This window comes from Psittacula echo (genome assembly GCF_963264785.1).
Source record: "Psittacula echo genome assembly, chromosome: 1".
Classification (NCBI taxonomy): domain Eukaryota; kingdom Metazoa; phylum Chordata; class Aves; order Psittaciformes; family Psittacidae; genus Psittacula; species Psittacula echo.
This window is the reverse complement of record NC_137735.1, coordinates 100,220,830-100,247,900: the sequence shown is the minus strand read 5'-3', so window position 1 is coordinate 100,247,900 and position 27,071 is coordinate 100,220,830. Positions and strand designations below refer to the sequence as shown.

The following is a 27,071-nucleotide window of genomic DNA, read 5'->3' as shown; positions in this document are numbered from 1 at the left end:
AAGAGTCTTTCATGTGTTTATGTGAACAGGAGTTGCACCACCCTGCCTGAGAACTCAGGCCAGCTCCATTTTTAGGAGAATTCAGTAACTGAGCTTGAAATATTTAACATATCATGTAACTTCAGCAAGAGGAGTTGTATCTCATCAGCATCTCTATGGTATACAGTAAACTGTAAGTTTCACACCTTTGCTCTGCAGTATACAGAAGAAACACTTTCAAAAACACTCCATACAGACAAAGCAGTGGAAAGCCATAACTCCTCTCTGTTCATTTTAAATGAGATAAATTTGCATTTAAAAATCACATAGCAAAAATCTTATGCTATGTTCTGTGTGATGAAAGACATACTAATCCTTTGCTTTCAAAGGCGAGTACTTTTTTATAAACCCTGTAAAAAAAGAGAAGCATCTTTGGGGATGAACAAATTACTTGGGGAAAGCAGGATATTAGAGCAGGAAGGGAATCTTACAGCTTCAACAACGTTTTAAAAATCTAGAAAGGTTCCTACCAAACCTATAACACTTAATCGCTCTAACTCTCTCAGCATGTATGAACAGAAAGGCTCATGAAACATTTTCCAGGGAAAGTATGACTTTTTATTAAGGAATTGGAAATTATTCATTAATAGCAACTTTCTACAGGAGAAAACCAGAAGTTTTCAACCATCATTAATATCTGAGACAGAAAGAATGAATACCTAAAAAACCCAAACCCCAAAGAACTTAAATAGGTGAAGTACGTCCTTTCAACAGAGTCAGATAGCATCACCTAGTTAAATAATTACCACATCGGTGTTTAGACAAATGGCTTCTCCCTGACTGTATTTAATATACTGCTGACAAGGAGATAGATACCTAAGAGATATCAGCTATTCACAAGAAAGGGAATGTACTTATGGATTAAAAAACCCCCACTTTCTTCTCTGTTCTGTTGGCATTTGAAAAAGTTGGATATTAATGGCTTCATTAATGCAACCAGAGGGTTGCAGAGTATAATATCACAAAATGGTACAAATTAAGCATTCCAACAATAACTTGTAGAGACAATCAGATTAGAGATGACAACATGAAGAACAAATATCATACAAATTTGCAATCTGGTGAATCATACCCAATCATGCAAAAGAGCTCTTCATTCAGATAGATACCTTATCTAGATGGAATTAACCATAAAACACGGGCTGTAGGACCAGAACTGAATTACCTGTGGGTTTAATATCACAATAGAATATACTAACACAGAGTTCTTTGCCCCCACATGGTGTTACCAAATTGGATTAAATTACTTTCTAACACAACATGCATGATTTAGGAATTTTATCATTTAAAAAAATTTATAACAAAATAACATAACCAGATTGATGCTATTATATGAATTTTGCTGCTGCACTTCACCTGTGCAAGTTTATCATTTCAGTAGTAGGACCTGGCAGTTATTTTGCAATGTGCTTACTTTGTTTTACAAAGTCTTTTCTATGCAAGACTGCAATATCACAAAGCAAAGCTAAGGAAAAAAATGGTGCAGAGGTCTGAATGTGTGTACTTCCAGTACATTTTAATGCCCAATTTCTTCACTTAGAGTTACAAGTACACAATATGTATTTCCCTAATATCACTTTATCACAATCCCTTTCTGCTCTAGGCCCTATTCCCAAGTGTGGTTTTGCAGTGAAATCACTTAAAACATGAAAGCAGAATCACAGCATCACCCTCCTCCATGAGCATCAAGTTAATATAAGCGGCCATGAATAAGAGCTTGCATCAGATAATGACACCTAATTAAAGAAAGGAACTCATGCTTTTTAATGAAAAATACATATGCAACTAACTAAATCATTGTGAGGAAACATTCAAACCTTTATTTGAAATTTCATTTGGCCCATTCAAAAACAAAGTGAGTACCAATACCTGAGGTGTGAGGTATGATTTTTGGTGTCCAGCCTGAAATACCTCTGATTCGGTTTGCAGAGGTACTGAGAAAACAAAATGTTCCACAAACCTCTAATAAAGCACTAAATATCTCTAAGGTACCAGTGCATCTGTCCGTCACTGGCCATGAGAAATCCCTGGCTATTTTAAGGCCTTCCTGCTTCATTGCAAGGGAATGGCCTTTATAGCAAACATCCCAAGAACCTCACTATTTTTTTTCCTTCTTTTTTTTTTTTTTTCTCTTGGTCTCTGAAATCTTTGTTGCCAGCCCACCCAGATCTGCAAGATTTAGGCCCAAAGAAGATGCAAGAGCTCACTCCTGATAGACATAATGATATCTCTGGCAAGAGCAAATATTCAGCCCTCAGAATTAGGAGAACTAAAACCATAAAATTTACCGAGATTTTCTTAATAAATAGCCACCCTGGTTTATATCAGCACAGAAAAAAGGTTAGTCCTCAGTGACTTCAGTGCAGGCAACCTCAATAAAATTAACAGCTACTCTCAGCTTTCAACTAATGAAAGCCGAAGGTAGAATCTAGTCTTAACATTTTTATTTGGAGACCTCAGGTCTTACAAAGAAGGACATTTAAAGTTTATAGTTTATTTTATTCTAGTGCTGCTTTATTCTCATATTTTATTCTCAGGACTTCCCCTACTGCTTCTGCACAAACCAAAATAGCAAACAATAAACTGGCAGTAATTCTCTTTATTTTCCTCCACCTCCCGAATTCTTATGTTTTCAATAGATTCTGGGAATCTCTGTTCTCTACTGTCGACATTGGGAAATTAGTATTGAGATGCTGGGTGGAGGAAGAGTTTCGTAAGCACCTCTTTGGTGCTAAGAAATAAAGTTGGTTGCCAGCTTTCAGACAAAGAGGAAAAGGAAAGAAGTGGTTTGTGGGAGCCAAAAATGTTAGAACAATGTGAAAAAACATGTTACATCATATTTAGGACTTTTGCAGTGCTATATGAGAATAGGGAGGAAGGCAGGTGGGAGGGGAGATGGGAAGGGGAAGCCATAAAATGAGGGTTTATTCTATATTTCTCTTACTGACTGACGTAGAGAAAAGAAACACAGATAAGAATTTTCTCTAGCCTCCACTACCCTATTCAATTCTCAGTTCTCACCACTGAGAGTTGGCCAAGTTACATGTTTCCTAACTAGTATCTGATATGGTCATGTAAAAACAAGAAGATAGTTCCAAACAAAGCCCAGCGACGTGGGCGCAGTTCATTAGAAAATAAGCCAAGAGCCTTAATTCATGAACAGTAGAGCCTCTGCTGATGTTGCCAGCCCAAGACTTCTACTCAGATGATAAAAGGCTATTAAAAAGGCTTCTTCCCACATTTGGGAAATTATAGAAGAAAAACAGAAAAAGGAGAAAAACGAGTGGAAACTCAAATGTGCATGTTGCCAGTAAGGCTTGTCTCCCACAGGAAGTAAAGCAAATGAAAACACAACCAACATATTTTTAGAAAACCATTCTCATGTTATTGATGATGTGACCCAAGTCATGAAGCAGGACAGTTCTGAGCAAGGCAAATTTCCTGCTATTCCATGTCTATCTCTGTCTGTCTTTTGGCCTTAGGTCATGGTGTCTCCAGGGACTTTTGAACTGCATTTTATTCTGAGAAAGTTTGTTTTCCCCGGAACAATCACAAAGGGAATACTGAGATACAACAGCAAATCCCATGCACAGATTTCTCAAAGTCTCTGGAGAGCTTAAAATTTTCTTTGCCTCTGTCAACGTAAAAAGAGGAAGAGAGGTGCAGAAGAAAAAATAAATCAGATTTCTAACCTATTCTTTCCTGGTTTTCTGCTAAAAATAGGAACTTTTGCTCTGCTTTGTGTGTCCCCTCCTTTTAGCAGGCAGAATCTTTCTTTAATAAAATTTCCACTAATTTGCTCCCTTCATTGAATTTCCCAATATAGCCATAAAGCCATTTTTTGAAAATAAAAATTAAAATCAAACTGCCATAGATCTTATAAAAGGACAAAAATTAGAACATTTTTGCTAGGAGAGGATTTCACCTAACTGAAAAATCACTTTTATAGAGAAGCCGTTAATTGTAAGTTTTGTATTGACATCAATGGAGAAGCTCTTTCAAGAGTTAGGAACTGGATTGTTCTCCATATTGATATGAAGTTTGATTAAAAGCAGGTGGGAAATTGGAAATAGGTTATGTCAGTAAAGGTTGAGATCTGACTTAGAAAGTTAAGAGAGCACAAAATCTGAGCTGTTGTCATTATTAGCCTCTGTGAAGATATTAGAAATAAATGCCCTTCAAGGAAGGAAAACCCCAGCAGAGCAAAAATCAGCCACTAGTCTCTACTGAGGGAGCAAGGCTATTCACATCTGCTTTCTGTACTTCATTTTGTTACTACAGCAATATGCTGGCAGTTCATTATAAAATAGGCCAAGAGCCTTACTTCATTCCTAGCAACCCAATGAACACTAGAGCCTCTCCTGATATTCCCAACCCAAGTCTTCTACTCAGCAGCTACAAGGCTATTAAGCAGTGACCAAGAGATGGCTCCCTGCCCTGCTATAGCATAAGCAAGACTAATTCTTACTTGGAACTTACCCAAAAGCATTCTCAGTAGATTTAAGTTTTGGGGCAGTGAGTTCACGTTCTCCATTCTGTGCCTTTTGTTCAGGAACTCCCTTCTTACGATCCCAGATGGTTTTCATTTCTTCTTTGGGTGCTTTTCCTTTATCCTTGTCATCTTTTACCTGCTCAGGAGATACCATGAATCATAGAACAAAAACAAAAAACAAACATACAAAAAGTCACAATGAGGCATTCTAAATAAGAACTGAGGAACACAAATTTCTTGGTATTAATGATTAACTAAGCGAATGTCTTTAAAATGTTTATGGGGTTTATGGCAGTAGTAGTCTATAAAGCTCTAAACTGACCAACCACCACTCTGCTGTCCTGATCTGAATTCAAAATGAAAACATATTGAATAAAATAATCAGTCTTCTGGGAAAGTTTGTTGTGGCCATGGAACTATGCTATCATATTGCTTCATGCTGTAACTGCACCCTACTGGGGAACCCAACCATCTTCCCTCCCGCTGCAGTATGATTCACCTGTTGCCTATTAAGATTCTGCGTTGCAGACTCTTTGGGACTACGCTTGTCCATACACTCTTGGTGCAAGGTTTAGGGCACTGGTGCAATAAAAATAAGATATAACCTTCACCAATTGTCAGGTACCTTCACCAACTGTCAGGCTTGCTCGACAAAGTTCACACCCTTTCCACTGTCACAGCAGATGGATACTTCATTATTGCAAGAATAATGGCCAAAACACAAAATTATCTTCACATCATAGTAAAAGTCACTGACAAAATCCACAATCCTACCATGGGCTAGTCATGGATAGTATTATCACGCATGAATATTTAATCCTATGCAAAAGCTTTGTCCTATAAGTCTTAATAGTAATCAAGTATTAGTGCCTAGATTTCACTCTCCAGTATTCCTTCAGAGTTATGAGCTTGAAGTATTTATCAATGCCACAGATGGCCTGATCCCAGGAGGATGAGTCATGGCTAGATACTGATAATAGGAGGAGAATATGGATTGATTTAAATTCTTTATCCTCAGATGGAATTATTCCCATTCAGACTACTAGCCTAAGTAAACTTTCAACAGCAGCAGATGAAACATTTACCTCCAAATTTATTTTTTTCCCCCATATCTGCCATGTTGGAGGAACATTCCATCTGGCAAGCAAGAAATACCTTCTGTGAAAAATCATATGAAGACCTTTAGAAAAAAATAAACAACTTTTTCCCTTGTAAGTCAGTTGCCATCCCATTTGCTAGCTAGAAAGAAAATTAACTTCCATAACAGTCCTATCTGCAACAAGAACTTCTGGAGATGTAATATCTTTACCAAGAAAGGATCAGTTCAGATTCGCCAAAGTCAATGTCCTCCTCAGGTGTTGAATTAAGCTGCTGAGTGAAGTTCCAGAGTCAGTCAGAGGCTGATGTGACAGGCAATGCCAAGGTGGCACACACTACAAGGTCATACTGGGTGGTTAAACTACTTAAGCAAATTTGCCACTGCTGAGGGATGCTGGACACAACTTACAGAAGCATTTGCTCTGTCCTGAGAATCTGGTGCAGATTTTCCCCACCCTCTCCTGCCAACAGGCTTTAGCCTCGACCTGGCAGAAGCACCCTGACAGACAATAGGGGAGTTCAGTTTCCATGACCGTGCATTCTTTGGCCATGATGCTGTAACTACTAGCAAACAAGGCCATTATTACTAGCAGCCTCAAGGAATGGCTTTCTGTTTTCTAGGAGCCGGGCTGAGACAACCAGGGCTATTCATTGAGCTGAATGAATGGGTTAGACAGCAACATCTTTTGGGCACTCCCAAATAGGGGCAAGATTGCAGCTAGTCATCATGTTCATAGCAAAAATGTCTGCTGCCTGTTAGCAGTTTCCTAACCCTTCAGTCCCAGTCACAGTGATAACAAAACCAGCAATGTTGATTGTTGCAAGATTTTGCATGCCAGGATGTCTGTGTTGGGATTTGGGAGCATAGGATTTCCTTTGCTGAGATTTTCATCTAGAGCTTTCTAGGTCTCATTAAAAAGCCAATACTTCCAGCTGCCTGATGTATTGAAGTCCACTGGGGAGGGTCATATCTCTTACATCTTAATTGAAATCAGTGAGAAAAATAATATTAAAACAATATAGCTTAAAAAATAACAGGTTTGGATATAGCATTTTAGAAGCCAGTAGGACTTATGGTAATGTGTCTGCATTTGAGAAAATAATTAATGCAGCTTGGCCTCTTTGTTCAAAAATATCATAAACCAGGATATTCCAGAAACATTTCACAGCTTTTGGGCCCAATCTGTCTACTAAATTTAATGCCAAAACAGAGATTGATTGGCACAGAAGCGGAAACCATTTTGTCCCATTCCCAAGGCAGGCAACAGAAAAAGTCTCTTCCCTTGCCTCAGTGTTTCCTTAAATTACAGGCTAATTTACCAGAAGCTGCATTCAATAAAGAGGACTAGACTGACTCCCATTGGAGTAGATAGGTGGTATTACCTGAACTGAAGACGGTTCGTGTGCTTTCACAGATCTTGACCATCAAGTCAAGATAGAACATGACCAAAATTATGCTTAGTTAATTTCCACCTTTATCTGTTTATATTTTCATCTTTCTCTACACTCCTTCTTTCCTGTTAGGGTGTTATGCTAATATTTGAGAGTTGAGATTTCTGAATCTAGAATTTGAACACCTTCAGACCACAGTGAATCAGTTACTGAATTTGGGGCCATTTGGCAAATTTGATTCTTTATTTGGGCTCAATTACTTGGTGACTTAAAAGATGTGGGCATCTGGGTTTGGGGCTTCCATTTAGAGCCAGCTACCATACCCAGATACCACGAGAAAGCAACTGTTGCAGCACGTCTAGCCAAACTGGAATCAGGAAATACCAGGAGTCTCACATCATGAGAAAGCCTGTTCTTACGAACTTTCCAGGCCACTTTTGAGAACCAAAAATTGTGGGGCAGTTCAGAATAGGAGACAGATTTTACTTGCTAATTTGATCAAAACCTGAATTTTGAGGGCCAGATTTTGGTCACATTAAGAAAGGACATGTGCTTGTGTTGCACAACTGCAAAAGCAAAATCTGATTATGTAGGTACATTGTATCCCCTCAGGTTCTTGTTCATGATATACTGCCATTCTTGTAACTGCACACAAGGTTCAGAAATAGGCCTCATTGAATTTGTATGTCCTTGAAGAGAGAGAAGGAGTGGAAATAGGATCCTGATCTTGACTTAGAGCCTGAGGTTGTCAATTTTTCTTCACAAGCCAAGAAGCAAAAACTGAGATTTTCAAAACTGAGCAAAACACTTTGAATGCTCAGTTTGACGTGTATGTAGAAGATTTACCTTTCAGTGGATGGGTATTCAGCAATGCCCTTAAAGTGGGACTTTTAAACTGTCTCAGCTTGAGCAACCAAAAATAGAAGCAGTAAAATCGCAAGTAACTATTAAAAATCAATTTCCTGGAACAATTTAGCCTGTGGCTTCAGTTTTAAAACATGATGAGGGCTCCATTGAGGGTTGACTGAGCTCCACATAATCACAAGCAGGATGACTGTGTCTCAAGTCACCCCCAAAATCAATATTTGGGGTTAGTTACAACCTCCTTTTTATATTTGGTTATAATATTTGAAGATCCTGTTCAACAATGAACTGAAATTAAATGAAAGCCAATTCTGTCTTATGAAGAACTCTAAATACAATCCATTCCTTATTATTTGCACAGCTCTTCTCTCTGCTTTTGCAATTGGCTTAATTTAGAGTGATTGCTTAGTTTTTTAGTAGACTATTCTGAAGCATCTCCATTAGGTCTTATTTAAATCCTCCCCTTTCTGGAGTAACTTATTCTAGTATTCCAAATCTCTCTCCGTGTTCATTAGGAACACTTATTCTAACAATCTTCGTGAGTTCATTTGCCTTTTCAACCTCACATGTACCTTACTCAAAATATGATACCGTGGATGATCAAAACAGACAACTTGATATAAAACCTTGTGATATGATTTGTCCTCATCACTCTCTGAGGGTGAGCTAAGCATCTACACCACTTTCAAAATTTATCCAAAAACTAAAGACCCTGGACCAGATCCTCTACAACCTTCAATGCTCCCAAGCAGCTGGACAGGCAGCAAGCTGCCTGTTGCTAGATCTATGTGCTGTGGCTCCCTTTATGCTATATAGACCTGGCTGAACCCAAATGAGTCTAAACCTCCAAAGGCCTGACCAATCTCAATGTCTGATTAGAATCAGGGGGTATTTTGATACCTGCTGCACTGAACCAAAAGCACAGTTGCTACACAATATTGAATATGGCTCCCTGTATCCAGCTGCTACCTGAAAAGTAAATGGTTCCCAAATCTTATCTACTTACCATACAGTAAAACACCATGGCACCAGCTCCTGTGTTTACAGTGGAAATGCAATGCAGTAATTTTTGTAGATTTTCTCTTTAAAACAAAAGAAGAATCTTGGGTATGCACAGTTTGTATCATGGGGCATTGCAGTTTGGGGGAAAATCATTAGTTAAGGTAGTCAGGTAGCCAAAGGACCTAAATTATTATTATTATTAACCAGAGTAGATCTCAGTCATAAGGAAAAAGTTCACAGTAAAGTGGGAGGAAAACAAGAAAGGATGATTAGCTGATACAGCCTTGAAAAATTCATCCCTAGGGTGCAAACCATTCTTGCATTATTGACCACACTGACTTTCCTGAAGTATTTGTTCTAAGACAAACAGGACTGGGTTCTAAAGTCCCAAAAGAACAAAATACTTAAGCATTTACTTCATTTTAAGCACATAAGTAGCTCCATCCCTATTTATTTCAGTAGATTTACCCATGTCCTTGAAGTGAAGCACGTGCTTAAGTACTTTGCTGAACACGCAACTGTCAGTGATGTGTCCTTACTTATTTTCTTATCTCAAGTTTCCCTTCGACACCTAAATCAAAGGTTTACAAGTTACCTGATCTTTTCTGGAGGAAGGTTGGAGCTTCTCATCTGGCAACTTTTCCTTTTTATCTTCCACTTTAACCTCTTTTTCTTCCCCCTTTGTTTTTGGGGTTTAAATAATTTATTTCTTTTTAATATGAAAACATAGCTTCTGTTTGCACTTTTGTTTCTCCACGCTGTGTTCATGTACCAATCCTGTGTGCCCATGTTCATCATATGCTGCTGTGTCCACATCTCCATGTGCAGTCGTGCTCCCCCCACCCTCCCCAAATGCTTCCATTCCCCCGTATGGGCCTTTCTCCCTTGTGTGGCATCATGCTCACATGTCCCAGCAGAGCGTCCTCTCTTGTGACTGCATTTAGCACACACAGTTTACCAGGTGCTCATAGTATTTTGTGCCAAGACGTGCCTGCCTCCACCTCATGTGTTATTGCATTAGGCCAGTTTATAGCAGCTGAGAAAGAAAGCAGCAAACATGCAAAGGTCTAAACATGCAAGGCTTTCTTTCAACAATGGAGTGAGATCAGGCATGTTGTGCACTACATTACTGGAAAGCAGAGGTAAGGAGCTTATTTTAAAAGAGAGAGAGAGAGCACGAGTATTAGTCATTTCAATGCAGGAATAGATCTGTGAGGAAATTCCAATTCAATCTTTTTTTTTTTTGATTTGCATTACATTTCTCACAAGCCACAGGTGTCTTATTTTGGTGCAAAATGTTTACTGTACCTGTTTTCTTATCAAAGCTGCTTGAGGTTTTTCCTCTTGTGCTTTCTTCTCTTTTACCTGTTTATCTTCTATTTTCTTTTCTTCAAACTTTTGTTTTTCATTTAATTTCTCTGCTTCTAGCTTAGCCTTTTCTTCAGCTGCCCTCTTTTCCTCTTCTGCCTTAGCCCTCGCTCTTTCCTCAGCTGCCCTCTTCTCCTCTTCTGCTTTAGCCCTCGCTCTTTCCTCAGCTGCCCTCTTCTCCTCTTCTGCTTTAGCCCTCTCCTCAGCTGCCCTCTTCTCCTCTTCTGCTTTAGCCCTCTCCTCAGCTGCCCTCTTCTCCTCTTCTGCTTTAGCCCTCTCCTCAGCTGCCCTCTTCTCCTCTTCTGCTTTAGCCCTCTCCTCAGCTGCCTTCTTTTCCTCCTCTGCTTTCAACCTCTCCCTTTCTTCTGCCTCAAGTTTCTCCCTTTCTTCTGCTTTCTTCCTTTCTTCCTCAGCCTTTTCCTCATCCCTAAGCTTCTCTTTATCTATGGTATCACTTATACTCTGCTCCCCTTCTGGTACAGCATTTGTATCATTCTCTGCTTTGTGTTCCTCTGCATTTATACCTAGACTTTTTGTTTCTGCTACCTCTTCTTTATCTGTGGATTTCTCTGCTGTCACATCTACCTGATTTTCCTCTACAAGGGCCTCCTTTGGTTTCTCCTCCTGTACCTCTTCCTTGTCTTTTTCTTCTTTTTTTCCTTCATCTTCCCCATCTTCCCTCCAGTTGTTCCTTTGGTATGATTTGGTAACTGTTTCTGTTTCCTCAATCTCATGGCGTCCTTGGCGTGTTTCAGCTTTTTCCTCTTTTCCCGTGGACTCATTTTCTTCCACATTGTTTACTTCTCTCCTACTGGGCAGTGACAAGCTCCCATCTGTGATTGTGGGATCAAGTTCCTTTTGTCGTTCCAGGGCTTCCTGAAGGCGCTTTTGACGTCTCTCCTCCCGTCTTGCCAGTCTCTCCAGCAATGCAGCTTCATCATCTGCTCCCCTTGTGGTTGTAGTACTCTTGGTTTCCTCTTCTGCCACACTACATAAAAATGATAACTTTGCATTAAAAAAAAAAAAAAAAAACAAACAATAAAACACCTTTCTAACAGCATAAGCACTTAGCTGTTTCTAGAAAATCAACTTGCTGTAACATCATTCCATATTTTGAAAACACAACAGGTTGCATACTTCAAAATTTAGCAAAATGCTTCTGCAGATTAATTTTGGCATTTTGATGTGTATATGCATCTGGTGCTTCACAATGTCAGAGCATGGAAAGGCTCCTTTCCAGGCCATATCCAACAGCTACTGAAGCCCCCAAGAGTGTTACTGACCTCAGTAGGCACTGGAATAGTCCTGACACTTGAAACATCTGAAATATGAACAGCCCTGAAAAATTCAGCCTCCCCCCTGCACCCTGCAGCAGAATACTTGGAGGACTTCAGCTTGCTATAAGCAAGAAGAGTCTACTCCTGTTCAGCAACAACATCCATAGACACAGTCCATAATGGAATAAGCTGGTAACTAAGAGTGCAGTGAGGTTGTAGTTGTCTGTACAGAGATAATAATCTGTTAGGAAACTGAGTGAGCGCAGCACCTAATTTCAGAGATGCTGTTCAACACCTGTAGGTGCCAGGACTGAATCTTTTTCTCAGTCCCTGGAGGGTTTTTGACTCCTTCAGAATTCAGCTGTTTAATTCTCCTGTGTGCAGGTTTCTTCCTTATTTCCAGCTTCTCCCCACCCCACCCTTGTAGAAAAAGTTTACAATTTACAATGGGAAATGTTGCTGTTTTCCTGTCTATATCCATTCTCCTTGTCTTTAATAGAATACTATTTGTGCTCAGTATCTATTAGCTTGATATCACAATGTTTATTTCTAGTCATAGAATCATAGAATAGTTAGGGTTGGAAAGGACCTTAAGATCATCTAGTTCCAGCCCCCATGCAATGGGCAGGGACACCTCCCACTAAACCATGCCACCCAAGGCCTCATCCAACCTGGCCTTGAACACCGCCAGGGATGGAGCATTCACAACCTCCCTGGGCAACCCATTCCAGTGCCTCACCACCCTAACAGTAAATAATTTCTGCCTTATATCCAATCTAAACTTCCCCTGTTTAAGTTTTAACCCGTTACCCCTTGTCCTGTCACTACAGTCCCTAATAAAGAGTCCCTCCCTTGCATCCTTGTAGGCCCCCTTCAGATACTGGAAGGCTGCTATGAGGTCTCCATGCAGCCTTCTCTTCTCCAGGCTGAACAGCCCCAACTTTCTCAGCCTGTCTTCATACGGGAGGTGCTCCAGTCGTCCCCTGATCATCCTCGTGGCCCTCCTCTGGACTTGTTCCAACACTTCCATGTCCTTTTTACGTTGAGGACACCAGAACTGCACACAATACTCCAAGTGAGGTCTCACAAGAGCAGAGTAGAGGGGCAGGATCACCTCCTTCGACCTGCTGGTCACATTCCTTTTGATGCAGCCCAGGATACGGTTGGCTTTCTGGGCTGCGAGCGCACACTGAAGCCGGCTCATGTTCATTTTCTCATCGACCAACACCCCCAAGTCGTTTTCCGCAGGGCTGCTCTGAATCTCTTCTCTGCCCAACCTGTAGCTGTGCCTGGGATTGCTCCAACCCAGGTGTAGGACCTTGCACTTGGCATGGTTAAACTTCATCAGGTTGGCATCAGCCCAACTCACAAGTATGTCAAGGTCCCTCTGGATGACATCCCTTCCCTCCGGCGTATCAACCGAACCACACAGCTTGGTGTCATCGGCAAACTTGCTGAGGGCGCACTCAATCCCACTGTCCATGTCACCGACAAAGATGTTGAACAAGACCGGTCCCAACACTGATCCCTGAGGGACACCACTCGTTACTGGTCCCTTCTATCAATTGTGTTATGGCTACTGGGAACCTAGATATATTATTTGTGATTATATGAAACTGAATAAATGATGGACAGACTGGAAGACCAGCTCTGCCCACTCATCTTGTGACAAGTTATGTACCACTCCATATGCTTTTCTCCTGTTTATAGCTGTATAATCCAGACAATGCCCTTACCCAGGTAAGGGCTGAGGTCTAGCGCTTACTCCCAGCTCCTTGCAGGCAGGTTTCAGCTGCAGCTTGAGGCACCAATCCCACATGCCTTGACATTGCATGTCACCTTGGTCTTCACTGGCAAAGGTTCTGACTGCACCACCCAAGTCTTGGAAGGCGGATGCAGGGACTGTAAGAGTGAAGACTCCAGGCCCACTGTAGGGAGGATCTGGTTCGAGACCATCTTAAAAACCTAAATGTACACAAGTCCATGGGACCTGATGAAATCCATCCACGGGTCCTGAAGGAGCTGGTGAATGAAGTTGCTAAGCCATTGGTCATCATATTTGAAAAATCATGGCAGTCAGGTAAAGTTCCCGATGACTGGAAAAAGGGAAATATAACCCCCATTTTTAAGAAGGGGAAAATGGATGACCTGGGGAATTACAGACCAGTCAGTCTCACCTCTGTGCCTGGCAAAATGTTGGAGCAGATTCTCCTGGAAGGCATGCCGAGGCACATGAAAAACAACAAGGTGGTTGGTGACAGCCAGCATGGCTTCACTAAGGGGAAATCCTGCCTGACCAATTTGGTGGCCTTCTATGATGGGGCTAAGGAACAGATGGACAGGGGCAGAGCAGTTGACGTCATTTACCTGGATTTGTGGAAAGCGTTCGACACTGTCCCACATGACATCCTTGTCTCTAAATTGGAGAGACATCAATTTGATGGGTGGACCACTCGGTGGATAAAGAACTGGCTGGATGGCCACACGCAAATAGTTGTGGTCAATGGCTCGATGTCTGGCTGGAGACTGGTAACGAGTGGTGTTCCTCAGGGATCGGTGTTAGGACCAGTCTTGTTCAACATCTTTGTCGGTGACATGGACAGTGGGATTGAGTGCGCCCTCAGCAAGTTTGCCGATGACACCAAGCTGTGTGGTTCGGTTGATACGCCGGAGGGAAGAGATGCCATCCAGAGGGACCTTGACATGCTTGTGAGGTGGGCTGATCCCAACCTGATGAAGTTTAACCATGCCAAGTGCAAGGTCCTACACCTGGGTTGGAGCAATCCCAGGCACAGCTACAGGTTGGGCAGAGAAGAGATTCAGAGCAGCCCTGCGGAAAACGACTTGGGGGTGTTGGTCGATGAGAAAATGAACATGAGCCAGCTTCAGTGTGTGCTCACAGCCCAGAAAGCCAACCGTATCCTGGGCTGCATCAAAAGCAGTGTGACCAGCAGGTTGAAGGAGGTGATCCTGCCCCTCTACTCTGCTCTTGTGAGACCTCACTTGGAGTATTGTGTGCAGTTCTGGTGTCCTCAACGTAAAAAGGACGTGGAACTGTTGGAACAAGTCCAGAGGAGGGCCACGAGGATGATCAGGGGACGACTGGAGCACCTCCCGTATGAAGACAGGCTGAGAAAGTTGGGGCTGTTCAGCCTGGAGAAGAGAAGGTTGAGTGGAGACCTCATAGCAGCCTTTCAGTATCTGAAGGGGGCCTACAAGGATGCAGGGGAGGGACTCTTTATTAGGGACTGTAGTGACAGGACAAGGGGTAACGAGTTAAAACTTACACAGGGGAAGTTTAGATTGGATATAAGGCAGAAATTATTTACTGTTAGGGTGGTGAGGCACTGGAATGGGTTGCCCAGGGAGGTTGTGAATGCTCCATCCCTGTCGGTGTTCAAGGCCAGGTTGGATGAGGCCTTGGGTGGCATGGTTTAGTGGGAGGTGTCCCTGCCCATTGCATGGGGGTTGGAACTAGATGATCTTAAGGTCCTTTCCAACCCTAACTATTCTATGATTCTATGATCCTATGATCATGCCTCCTATACTATAAGTAGGTCAAAAGATGTAGAGGTTTGTGAGTCCAGATGCAGTCATGCCTGAGGGAATCTGACAGCAGGATGCATCAGAAGTATTACCCTCAATGATCCCCACCTAAGTTACCCATAGACAGCTCTGAGTACACCCTGGGAATGGGTCATGAGCATGGCCTCAAGTCCAGCTTCAGTGACGCTCCCACCCCACTGTGACAGTCACTTGTGCTCCTCACTGTGCTAGGTCCTTGTCAGAGCAAAGATGTCCTAACCTGGTGCTTAGAATTTAAGCAGCGAAACAGACCTCTTCAAGATACTTCTCTACTCTGAAAAAAAGTTACTGTTGACTTGTCAGTAAACAACTTCAGACATTTACCTGTTTTGGGCATTAACTTCTGATTTCTCTGTTACATCTCCAGATAGATCTCCCTCTTCTTTTTGCCGCAGTCTCTCCTGCCGAGCCCGTCGGCGACGTTCCCTGGCGGCTTCTTCCTCATCATCGTCATTTCTCTGGTAAGACAGCCTGCAACAAAAACAGGGAAACAAAACAAAGGGGCTATAGCATATAGGATACTATCACTGAAAAATTACAAAAAAGCAGTTGAGCAGGGTACAGTAAGTGTGGCTGCAGTGCCTGCTCCATACGCTGTTTAGAAAATATGCTTTGATGTTGAGATGTGTAGTTTCAAACCTTGGTTTTGTTTACTTTTTCAGAAAAGAACTTGACAAAATAGTCACAGTGAAGGCAGCAGCCATACCACACTGTCAATTTGCTCCTACAGAAAATAACAAAGCCATAAAAGCTCTGTAGCTGAGCAAACATCCTGCCAGACTACACCATGATCCTGCCAGAATGCACACAGCAGCGCTTGAGCAGATTCACTCAAGCCCACATAATTGAAATAGGACTTAGCCTAGCAGCTTTTCATTAGCCTCCTCTAAAAATCACATGCTGAAAATGGTGACAGTATTCTAAAATTGAAAGCCTAGAAAGCAGAGAGACACGAGTATGACAGCGGCTCTCAGTTGTTGGTTCTGAGTGCCAAACATCTGACACCTACAAAATTTTTGTGAGCCCAAAGCCCTGCCACGCCAAATCATGCAAGATCACTGTTGTGATGAAAGCCTACAGCTGAGAACCCATTGTGTTCATCTAACTCAACAGATGATTGCATTTAGCTTCATCTTACTTGAAAAGGAAAGCAAGACATTGCAATCCTAATAATCCTGTAGCCCGTTCAAATCTTTGCTAAGTGCATTATTACTGTGTGAGATAAATGGAAAGGCCTGCATTCCTCTTACCTTTTTGTGCAGGGAAAGTGAAATAGAAATCTAACATGTTCCAGACCCTGTCAGGACCTTCATTTACTTTGCTTATGGTCTGATACAAAATGGTTAAGAAGTCACCTTTCCTTTAGTAGTCACACATTTAAGCTGCATAGCCATGCACATAGAGAAAAAAAGAGCTCTGAACAGAGTGAAAGCAAGCACAGTTAAAGCTTGCATTTCAAGGCATTTTTTAAAAGTAAGGGGAACTAAAACATTAGTCATGAATCTTGCTCTTTGGATCAAAGACTCTCCAATCACCTTTTTCTGGTACTACTTTTCTCCTTTACTGAGAGAAGGGTGAAAGTACAGGTTCAGCAGAGATTCAATTATCACAATTTTGCTTTAAAAATTAAAAGTGCATGTTAAAAACAACATGGCTAGGCTACTTGGCAGACCTAGAGTAGCATTTTCATCATCTCTGCACTGAAGTATTTGATTTTTCTGCTTTCATGCTCCACTTCAAGAACTTGCAACCTTTTCCTTGTAGAAACTACTTCTCTCAAAGAGGGTGAAAACCATGAGCAGCATGGCCATGAAGAATAACAATAGAGGGAAGAAGAAAAAAGGAAGAAGAAAATCAAAAGCACTACAGGTGATGCAGGGAAGGTAAGGAAAAACACTTCCTGTCATTTATAAGGAATTTAAAGGGGAACAACATTTCATTTAGGTCTAGAACAGAAAGCATATGGATACAATAATAAACCAATACAGTCTTTGATTTGCAGAAGAGACTCTCTGGAATAAAACTGACCACTGAAAGCCCACTCTTTACTAAGATGTTCTGGCTGCAAGAAGCCTATGATCTTTTTACCTCTGAAGTCCAAAAATAAGGGTGCAAGGAGAGGGCACACTGCTCCTAGCCTGTGGCCTCTGGATAATGGCCATAACTGATTCAATTCCCAGTGCCTGTAGTTCAGGATTTGTCTTTGCAAGGACACCACAGGAGGAAGTAGTTTATCCTGCACTCTGTACCTACACAGAACACTTCTACACAGCAAGGAGAACAACCTCTTCTAAAAACCTCTTGAAAATGCCTTCTTAAAACCACCACTTGCTCAGAAAACTAAAAAAGGAAAGAAAAAGAATACCCTAAGCAAAAAAACTCCCTCAAATTGGTACACATTAAATATAAGTTAAATGAAAACAGATATGTATTTCCTGTTCTTGGACACTTAACACATAGATCATCTGTTAAGAAAACTGACAATCTTTCTCTCAATGTCCTTTGAAGTATATCCACTATCTTACTGCATATCATAGTGGTTTCCTACAGTGAGCAAGTACAGGAGGTATGGGTTCCATCCCTAAGGATCACCTTGAGTATTCAATTCTGTGCACCAGCATAGATACATAAAACATGCCCAATAACATGGAAATAGTCATATCAGCAACTAATAACAGTATTTTATGGATGTGTATATTTTATTTACAATTGTGGTAACACTACTTCCCAGATTGTACTTCTACAGGCTTGTTTGCTTGCCTTGGAAATACAAGCTTTGCTGGATGTGCCTGACTAGCCACCGCAAACTGATAGTAGAGTGGGCTGAAAATGCATGTTCAGGTTAGCTATGTTAATTAACAGGCTAATGACCATATCGTGAGCAAATTGACAGCAAGATCATTTATGAAACAATCCAACATGATCACCCCAACTGCCAATGACTTTCTATGAGAAATTCAGTCAGAAAGGTAGTGCAAGTTAGACAAATGCCACTTCTGCCCATGAAAAATACACTTCTCTGACTACACCGTTTATCTCACTACACATTCAATCTTCATACACTGAGTTCATTCACCCTAACTCACCTAGCACATCACTCCCTTCTCCTTAGTTATCTAAGTAGCTCCTCCTCCTTTGCTGTCTAGGATGTCCAACTAATTTCACATAGAAAATAAACTACAGGCAGATTCACAAATCCGTACACCCACCACTGGGAATGGGAAGACTGACCCTCATTCTCCCACTGTTACAGCTCTCTATAGCTATTCACCACAAGCAAAATGCATTTGAGAGCTCTTCAGAGCTTATCTTTCACTTGCCTGCATCTTCTGACATTCTTTAGACCAAGAGTGAACAAATAATAGAAAACGTAACTCCAAGATTTCAGCTCTGTATATCACAAAGATGGAAATCTGATGATCCACATTGGCCTGTGCTGTTTCTCCATCCTTGGAGAACAGCCTTGCTGCCCAGCATGCATACACACCCCACGACTAAATTAAACTAACCTTAGATCCATTTTTCACCTTCCACATAACTGTTCAAAGTCTTTACAGGCAATTGTCTCTCTATAGTTAGCTGTTCCAGCTATCTCAGGCAATGGGAGCACAGCACAGCGTGATCTTAAAGTAGTACACCAAGCCTTTTGATAAGTGACACCTCTTATTAAATATTCAGATGAAAAGATGATGACTTGGAAACCATCCTACACCTTGTTACCAAAGACAACATGCTCTTGGTCTAAATTTCAAGTAAAATAGAAGAGTGTTATTTGCTTCTTCTATTACCTTCTCTGAGTTCCTGAAATGAGAAAAAGCAGTGTAACCTCTATGCATTGCTGATAAGTTGTCCTAGTAAAGCATTAATGCTGAGTCTGTCATACTTCCCACACAGCACAACTCAAGTACAGGAAACTGAGCATCTCATCTATATGAGAGGACATTTCCCACCATGCTAGGTAGGGATAACAAGTAATAACAGACGCTCTGCTCTGTTGAGTGGTTAGGACAGATTTGTATCTCCAAGACTGAAATCCCAAACCTCCTGAAGTCAACAAAAAATCTCCTGATTATTTCAGTAAATCCGAACCTATCCTCAGACTGAATGGAGGGTACTCTACAGTCTAGAGTGGAAAATAGCTCTGCTGGGTTGGGAATATAGTGGATGAGGCCCTTTGCCTCAGAACATCTTAAGAGAGATTCAGCATTGTCTCTATTTTATGTCAAGAACTGAATTTGAATAAAGTTATAACCCAGTAAGAAACTTGGTAATAGCTAGGATGATTATGGGGCTGAAACCATTTCATACAATCCAGCTTCAACTGGTTTCCATTTGAAACTGCAAATCAGTTCAAACATTATCTAACACACTCTGGTTTTAGAGTTTCTCGCCCAGTACTACATTATTGTTATTATTGTCTGAATTATGGCAGCACTGAAATTTCCTGATCAAGTTCAGGGTTTTGCAGTGGTAGGCATTTCATAAAGACAGGGGATGATCTGCTCCCTGTTCTAAACACTGTGCTTCCTGATTAAAGAGAAACCTTATAATCTGTAGCACCACATGCCTTAGTTGTAAACTAAACATGATGAACCTAAATTCTTTTTCATTTTTCACACATGTAGAAAAAAAACAATGCCTAATTTAAGCTGGATTACACCACTCCATTCTAAAGGAGGCAGGGAGAAAGAAGAGCTGTGGATCGGAGTTTTGATTCTGCCTTAAGAGTGTCAGAAATATGTGAAAATTTTCCAAACAGAACAAAAAACTTTGAGTAGATTTTTTTAACTTAAATAGGCAGCCCTGATCTGCTTCTTCTTTTACCCATGATTCACACAAATGCCGGTCTATCTTCCCTTTCCCCTGCCTGAAAAAGGCGTTGTATTCATAGCATTACCCTCCCAACACGTACCTCAATTAGATGCAATTGTAGCTATTCAGACAGCTCTTTTCCACATGGCTTTGTTGTTTGGAACCTTTACACCTATTAAAGATTGATTTTCTCCATGGTCCATCCCAAGAAATAAGGTCATTCTTCCTGTATCAAACTGCTCCTCTTGCAACCTAACCTACCTCTAAGACCTTCATCCTTCATTACCTGACACCACAGCAGTTGAAGTGACATCTGCTGATTATTATATCTCCAAACTGATGGCAGATGGAGGATGTCAGTAAAATGTCCTTGATAACAAATTTCACTGCCAGACTCAGTCTATAGAAGCTGCATTTGTTGGCCTCCTGTGCTCTTAGAATGCCTTTATATTTACCCAGGCTCTTCCTGAAAGGATGCGTGTGGTGAGGATGGACTGTGTTATAATACCCACTGGGGAGTGCTCTTTGTGTCATTGTTGATATTCGGTCCCTTGTTATTTATGACTGCACATGTTTTTAGTTTTTTTATTGTTCATTTAATATGTGTTATGATACATGCTTCATAACGTGGTTATAAGCAACTGATCAATCTTCACCTCAAAAAAACATAACAAATGCACATGCTTCTAGAGGATTATGCCTCTGTCAAGCTTTGCGTGTCAAGTATCAGCTGTATTTTGTTCAAGTCATATCTAAAAATGTGGTGAATGGTGGGGGGCAGTTGTGGGGAAAACTATTTCTGGTAATCATTCCTCCATAATTCAATGACAGCTGCCAGCATTCTGCTCAGACCTGCTCAAGAAGATTCATTTTTATGACGGAATGAGCAGAATTTCAGTCCAAAGTGTTCATGTTTCAAAAAGATGTAGTGAGTGAAAACAGGGCATTATGCTGGAGACATGCAGACATGCCACACAGTTCTCAGTCCAATGTTGTGCGTGAATGCTGTTATTAACACCCATACTTTTTACATATTTCTCAATTTGACATGCACCATTTTTTTCACTTTGTATGTAGGAGAGACAAGTGGATAAAATTAACCAATGGCTGGAAATTAAACCCAGGCAAATTAAAACTGGAAATGAAGCACATGCTTTTAACAGTGAAGATGATTAAATATACAAGAACTGATGGAGCATCCATCTCTCGCATTTCCACATTAAGATGGATGCTTTTTTGGAAGTTATACGACAGTAAAATACCAATTTGGGTGCTCATTATAGACACAATGTGGTGAAATTCCATTATCTCTTAGGTATGGAAACTTATACTAGATCATACAGTGGCACCTGCTGGATTTCAGCACTACAATCTTCCTTTTACAGAAGGTACATTACTCCTCATTCATGCTCCTCAAAATTTATCTCACAAATATTTTTACTCTTTTCAGCCACAAATTCTGCAGAGCTACACAGCCTGTACTTCTGAGCAGGAAAATTACCCAGATACCCACACAATTCTTTGGGAAAAATAAAGACACTGGTATTCAATGCATTTCCTTCTCATTTACATGATTTTCATACTGTGTGTTTCTAATATCCTTTCTTATTTTTCATAGCTCAAAAGCGTTCAACTATTATTTTTCTGCTGGGTAATCACTTATTCAATAATTTAGAAGAAGAATGTTCTTTCTGTCAAATCTGGCATCCTTCATTTCCTACCATTCATTTAGAAGTCTTTCTCCTACTTTAAACATAGATCTAAAACACCTAAAAGATAAACCAATGAGCATTTTAATAACTAGTTTTTGTTTCAGCTGAGGAAAATCTTTAGATTGTTTACTCTGGTTAAGAATCTGGCTGTGAGATTGTTATTTTGTTTGCATGACAAAATAGCTAAATATGGGAAAGAAAAGCTCCTCTGAGAGGTCTAGCTTGTGAACATTTCTTTTTATGGCTTCTTTCCTTTTGATGTTTTTGACACTTAGGTTTTTTCACAAGTAAGAAAAGAGCAGCTACACTTATCCTTTTAATGGTTTGGCTCCAAAAACATAAGGTGCAAGCAATCCATATTGAAGAATGAAGTATAAAAAGTGATATGCAAGCCAATAACCACAAGCGAAAATGACTCCACAATGATGACAAAAATACTTGTTGACTACCAAGTAATCCATGCCAAAAGTAGCCAGAGATTTTATTGCATTGCTGAAGATGGCACTGAAGCCTTTAAGAACAGATCCTGGGTTCCCAAATTGCTGGTTTCTGTTGAAAATGTAAGTTTCAATTGCACAGATGTCAAGGGTTTCAATACCTTTTCTTAATGCCAACACTCATTTCTTGCAGTTTTCTGCTCATAGCAACACTGTTGCTATGGTTTTAGATTCAAGCCCTGAAACCTGGGCCTCGTAGTTAGAGCCAGTCTGTAACATCATGGCATCATTCTGCACAAAGGCGGAATGACTCATGCATGCACCTATTTCTTTTTTATTTTTTTTTTTTGCTTTCCTCATGGCTGAAAACTGATGATCTGTTTCATAATATGAAATGCAAGCAGATTCTCCAAGCACATTCAAATAACTCTGCTGAATCGCCTCCGAGTACCTCAGCATAAATCACATGCAGGGCCGCTAACATGAAGGGTAAAAACCTTCAGCTACTGAAACAATGTCAAATTTGTCTCTGACATATATTATATTTAGATAAAAGCACTTGTTGGAAATGTCCCAGGGAAAAGCATGTAATTCTCCCAATATGTGAAACCTGTAATGCTCTGCAGTTTTATTTCATCCACAATAGACCTGACATTGACCTGTCAGTGAGCAGTGCAGTACATTTAACTTGTTTTAATTTAGAAGTTTCACATGAAAAGAAAAGAAAAAAAGTAACTGGGCAGAAAACAATCACTGGCCAAGTGCCTTCTAGCTGATAACTATTACTTTTTTACTGCTTTCTTTGAAGCTTAGTGGAATTCACTCAGAAATCTGTTTCCCTGGCAGATGAAAAACATCCAAAAAAGTGTACAAAATAAGCTTAAATTCTCAAACTTGAAAAAGTGGGGGCAAAATCCAGTCGCTGTGCATGCCACTGTGGTTGATTTGGAATTTGTTGACTCTGTAGCAAATTGCTTTCTGCTTGCTGCCACCACCTCCAGTTTCCAGTGCTTTATTGCATATAAAATCTAAAATAATTTATGCCACAGCTTTACCCAGTAATGTTTCAGACATATGACTTGAGAATAATGGGCATTTTGCCTAGCTGAGGGATAAGTAAGGACTTAGAGGGTTTGCCTCAGAATGTACAATCCACAACTGCTATAAAGCCAAGTCAGAAATCTTCTTTGTTGTGTTTTTGGGGCCCTATACTTAATATGGCTTTCAAGGCACTTTTATACCTCAAATTGCTAGCTTACTGAATGTATGCAAAGTTAAGATCTAACTCCTTTTCTTCTATATTTCATTGCAAATAAAACTCCAACTGGCATGACTAAGAGATATACTCAAGAGAGAAGGAATTAAAAATGAAGACAGACATGAGCATTTGTGTCATAGTTTAAGCATACAATACTATAGATTTAGCTTATTTGTTAGACTGATATAACGACCTTCCAGCTGAACTGCACTTCTGGATTTCATATATGTAGGATTAGGGTGCAGTAGCAACTTCAACATTTTTTATGCCAGGCTTTTTATATTGTTCCAGGGTTGTTTTTTTTTTCCAAACAGTTCAATTCTGAGGGCAGCAATGGCAAAAAGCAGACCTTCCAGACATGCCTCACTACTGTAATCACCACATCAGCTGGGTGAGCTAAAACCAGACTTACAGGACATGGTGCTCGGAGTACAGACCACCTTCACCCTAGTGTAGCTATAGCAGTGACAGAAACAAGGGATATTTTAGCAAGATATTTTAGCTATAAGGAGACTGGATGGAAAGAGAACTGGCTTTCACTCCTCTTTGCTCAGAGTCCTGTTTAGCCCTGTAATCTCAGCATGCAATGTTTTCTGAAGAAAAAAAAGAAAAAAGTTTAAACTTTTCCTTTTTTTAATATATTATTTTTGGTGTTATTTTTTATGCCAAAAGAGTACGCTGCATCGTCCCAGATTGGCAAACAAGAACAAAGCTACAATTTCAGGAAAGCACAAATTGAATTATTATAAATTATGCACGTATCATTGACCTGGAAACCTAGCCTTCAATTTGATCTGCTTCTCTACTTTCACCCTGGATACCTGCTTTGAAAGCTTGCTTAATGCAGCACATTAGGAAATAGAGAGCCCTCTTAACAAATCAATGCTTGCATTTCATTCCCTCCACAAAGGTTAATATGATTGCTGCATTTTAAGAGCCCTGCATAATAAAAGGAAGTGCATGACCATGAGGATAGATCTCATACACAGGAAGTTTCTTGAGTTTCAACCTGTACTTGCTCTACTGAGTATCTTCTAAGGACAAACACTGAAAAAGTTAACTCAGAGAACCATTGGATTCATTAACATCCAAACCAATCTCAGTCACAGACTCTAATCCTCCACCACCATGCCCAATCTACTCGCAATCAATTCCCAGCATATATGTATTCATTATCCACCCTGCCAAAACAAGATGTGAAATTTGAGATGAAACATGGCTTTGCTTTTCAAAGATGACAAATCTCTATGAGCAAAATCCCCTTTTGCATTTGTAGCTTTTCTTCACTTGCCTGCCAGATTTTGCAGGGTGTAAAGAGGAACCAGGGGCCAGGACTCTCCAGTGCGTGAATCCTGACAGGAAGTTTATGGCATCCCATTGATTGATATCAAGAGCAACACACACCAACAGTGTTGCACCCATTTTGAAAGGAGTTAGTTCATCTGTCACTGAAATGCAGCTGCGCCCAGGGTGGATCAGCCTGTAGCCTATGGCTATGACTCCATAACCAAAACATCGGCCTCTGATTTAGGACTGACACTGAAACTGTTTATGGGTTTTAACAAGATTGGGACAGAAAACCAGTGAGGCAGGAAGAAGTAATGTGGAAGCATAGATCAAACAGGGACCAGGGCCATAGGAAGGGGCCTGGAACAAGACATTTTCCTTGGGCTGGTGATGGGGTTAAAGGAAAAACAGCAGCAATGGATGAGGAGCATCTGTCCCTACAGGGCACAAGATGGAGAATGAAGAAAGGTTGACAGAGAAATATTCAAGGACAATATTCAAGGGAAAAGGAAAAGAGATCCATCGGGGAGTAGCAAGGACTGAGAAAGCACCAGGACTGGGTAAGTGGCTCAGCCATCAGTACCGAACAGGTTCACACGCTATCCAAAGCCTGGCAAGCCAAAACCCAGCATGACTCGACAGAATGGAAACTCTAAGAGAGCAGGTCATGATTACCTATACTACACATCACTCAGGAGCTCCTTTGATCTTGCCTGAAATGTTACATGATCTGAAATGCCAACAAACAGTCAGAACCTGCTATTTTTATTGGTCAATTCATCAAAAGTATGGGTTAGCATTAGCCTAGGCTCTGTGAAGCATCAAAACTCCTCTGTATTTCCCAGGGGATTAGAGATTGTAACTAAATTACTATTGCTCACAGACAAACAAGTCCCTGAAGTATCTGCTAGAGCCTTCAGAAATAGAGTAAAGACTGTGCTGATGAACAAAGTACAAGGCATGTACTTAACACAGCAAGCCTGGAAAAATAGTTTTACCAGATAATCATTCAGATAATCATAGAATAATCTTTTTTTATCCACTCTTCCCGACACAAAATATGCAAGATGAGGACACAGCCTTAACATAGCACAGCAGACTAAATAATGAAATAAATGCTGCAAACAGGAAAACAGCTGAAACGCAAGAGCAGAAAATGCACCAAAACGGAGCGGGTTGTGAAGCCTGATACTAACTGAAATAAACCACTTTAGGGGGGATATGGCATTACAAATACATCCAGTGCTGTGCTACAACATATGGGGAATGGGAAAAAAGGTAATGGAAGTCAGATGTCTCCAGGTTTTCTAGTACCGATTCCCTGCGCACACAACTCATGGATGCTGTGCAGGCGCGGATTTGGTTTCAAGGGAAATTCATGGCTGTTCACTTTTAACATGGACAAGCATCTGTCTCTTTCTCAGGTGTTTAAGAAACCAACTGTCAACAGCCAAGGTGATTAGGAGACATTTTCAGTGAGACAGCGGAGGAATTATGAGTGCAGATCCTGTCATTTGCTAACAGGATTAGGGGCAGATACATTCCATGCATCTCTCTGAAAGCTAATCCCAATGTGTCTTTCACCTTCATGAAAGGTAAAAAGCCCTTCCATAAAACAGACCCATACAGATATGCAAGGTCACGTACAACACTTTGAACAGCACACTCGTGTTACAATGATTTGCAGACATCGTATAACGGCGTTGTGCAGTTTAAACAGCTGGAAGTCTGAAATGTAGCCATTGCAACTACACCCACATAAACACAAAAAAGTACCCTGGCTTTACCGCTGTGATCCTTATTCCAAGAGAAGTTATTTGTAAGAAACGACCAAACAACTCAATCAGTTTAAACTATTGGAGAAAGCCTTTGGAAAGCTGACTGAATTCATGAGAGCTGGTCAGTCACTCTGAAAATATAAATCTAAAAACCACTGCTCTTTAAAAAGCATTAAAAAAAAAAAAAAAGCGCCAAACCCCCAACTTTTCAATTTCAAAGATTCAGTAACAAATTATCTACAACTTATAAATTATTCAGAACAGAAAATACCCTAATAAAAACTAGGAAATGGAAGAAGATAACAATTTTCTTATCCTAAAAGTTCTTACGGACTTCCAACTGGGTATATGCAGCTGTCAGAGGCATAAGGCACCTAACACAAACTGCCGCAATATACAATGTTTCCAAATCACAGCAATTATTATGGTCTCTGTTGGGGTTTTTTTTGTTTATTTTGTTTGGGTTTTGTGTGGGGTTTTGTTTGTTTGGTTTGGGTTTTTTTTTTTTCCATTCTGGAATAGCCAGCTCCACATAGGGAACCAGTCTGTAATAACTGCTGGAAAATGCTTTATAATGCAGCATCCCCACACAGATAAGTTCTTCATGGACACAGCAAGCTAAGTGATAGTGCCATCTATATGCTCACAGCAACTTACTGATCAGGTCCTG

The 27,071-nt window shown here is 40.6% G+C and overlaps 1 protein-coding gene across 1 annotated transcript in view; it reads right to left on the bottom strand.

The window, feature by feature from the left end:
• Positions 1 to 27,071, bottom strand: part of CALD1 (caldesmon 1) — a gene marked incomplete at its 3' end in the record, with an annotated part of 194,682 nt that overhangs the window by 16,679 nt on the left and 150,932 nt on the right. The window contains exons 3-6 of the mRNA XM_080614850.1: positions 15,442 to 15,588; positions 10,196 to 11,243; positions 9,483 to 9,566; positions 4,519 to 4,667 (exon numbers count right to left, since the gene is read on the bottom strand). Coding sequence (XP_080470976.1) covers positions 4,519 to 4,667; positions 9,483 to 9,566; positions 10,196 to 11,243; positions 15,442 to 15,588 — 1,428 coding nt within the window. The remainder of the gene's footprint in view (positions 1 to 4,518; positions 4,668 to 9,482; positions 9,567 to 10,195; positions 11,244 to 15,441; positions 15,589 to 27,071) is intronic.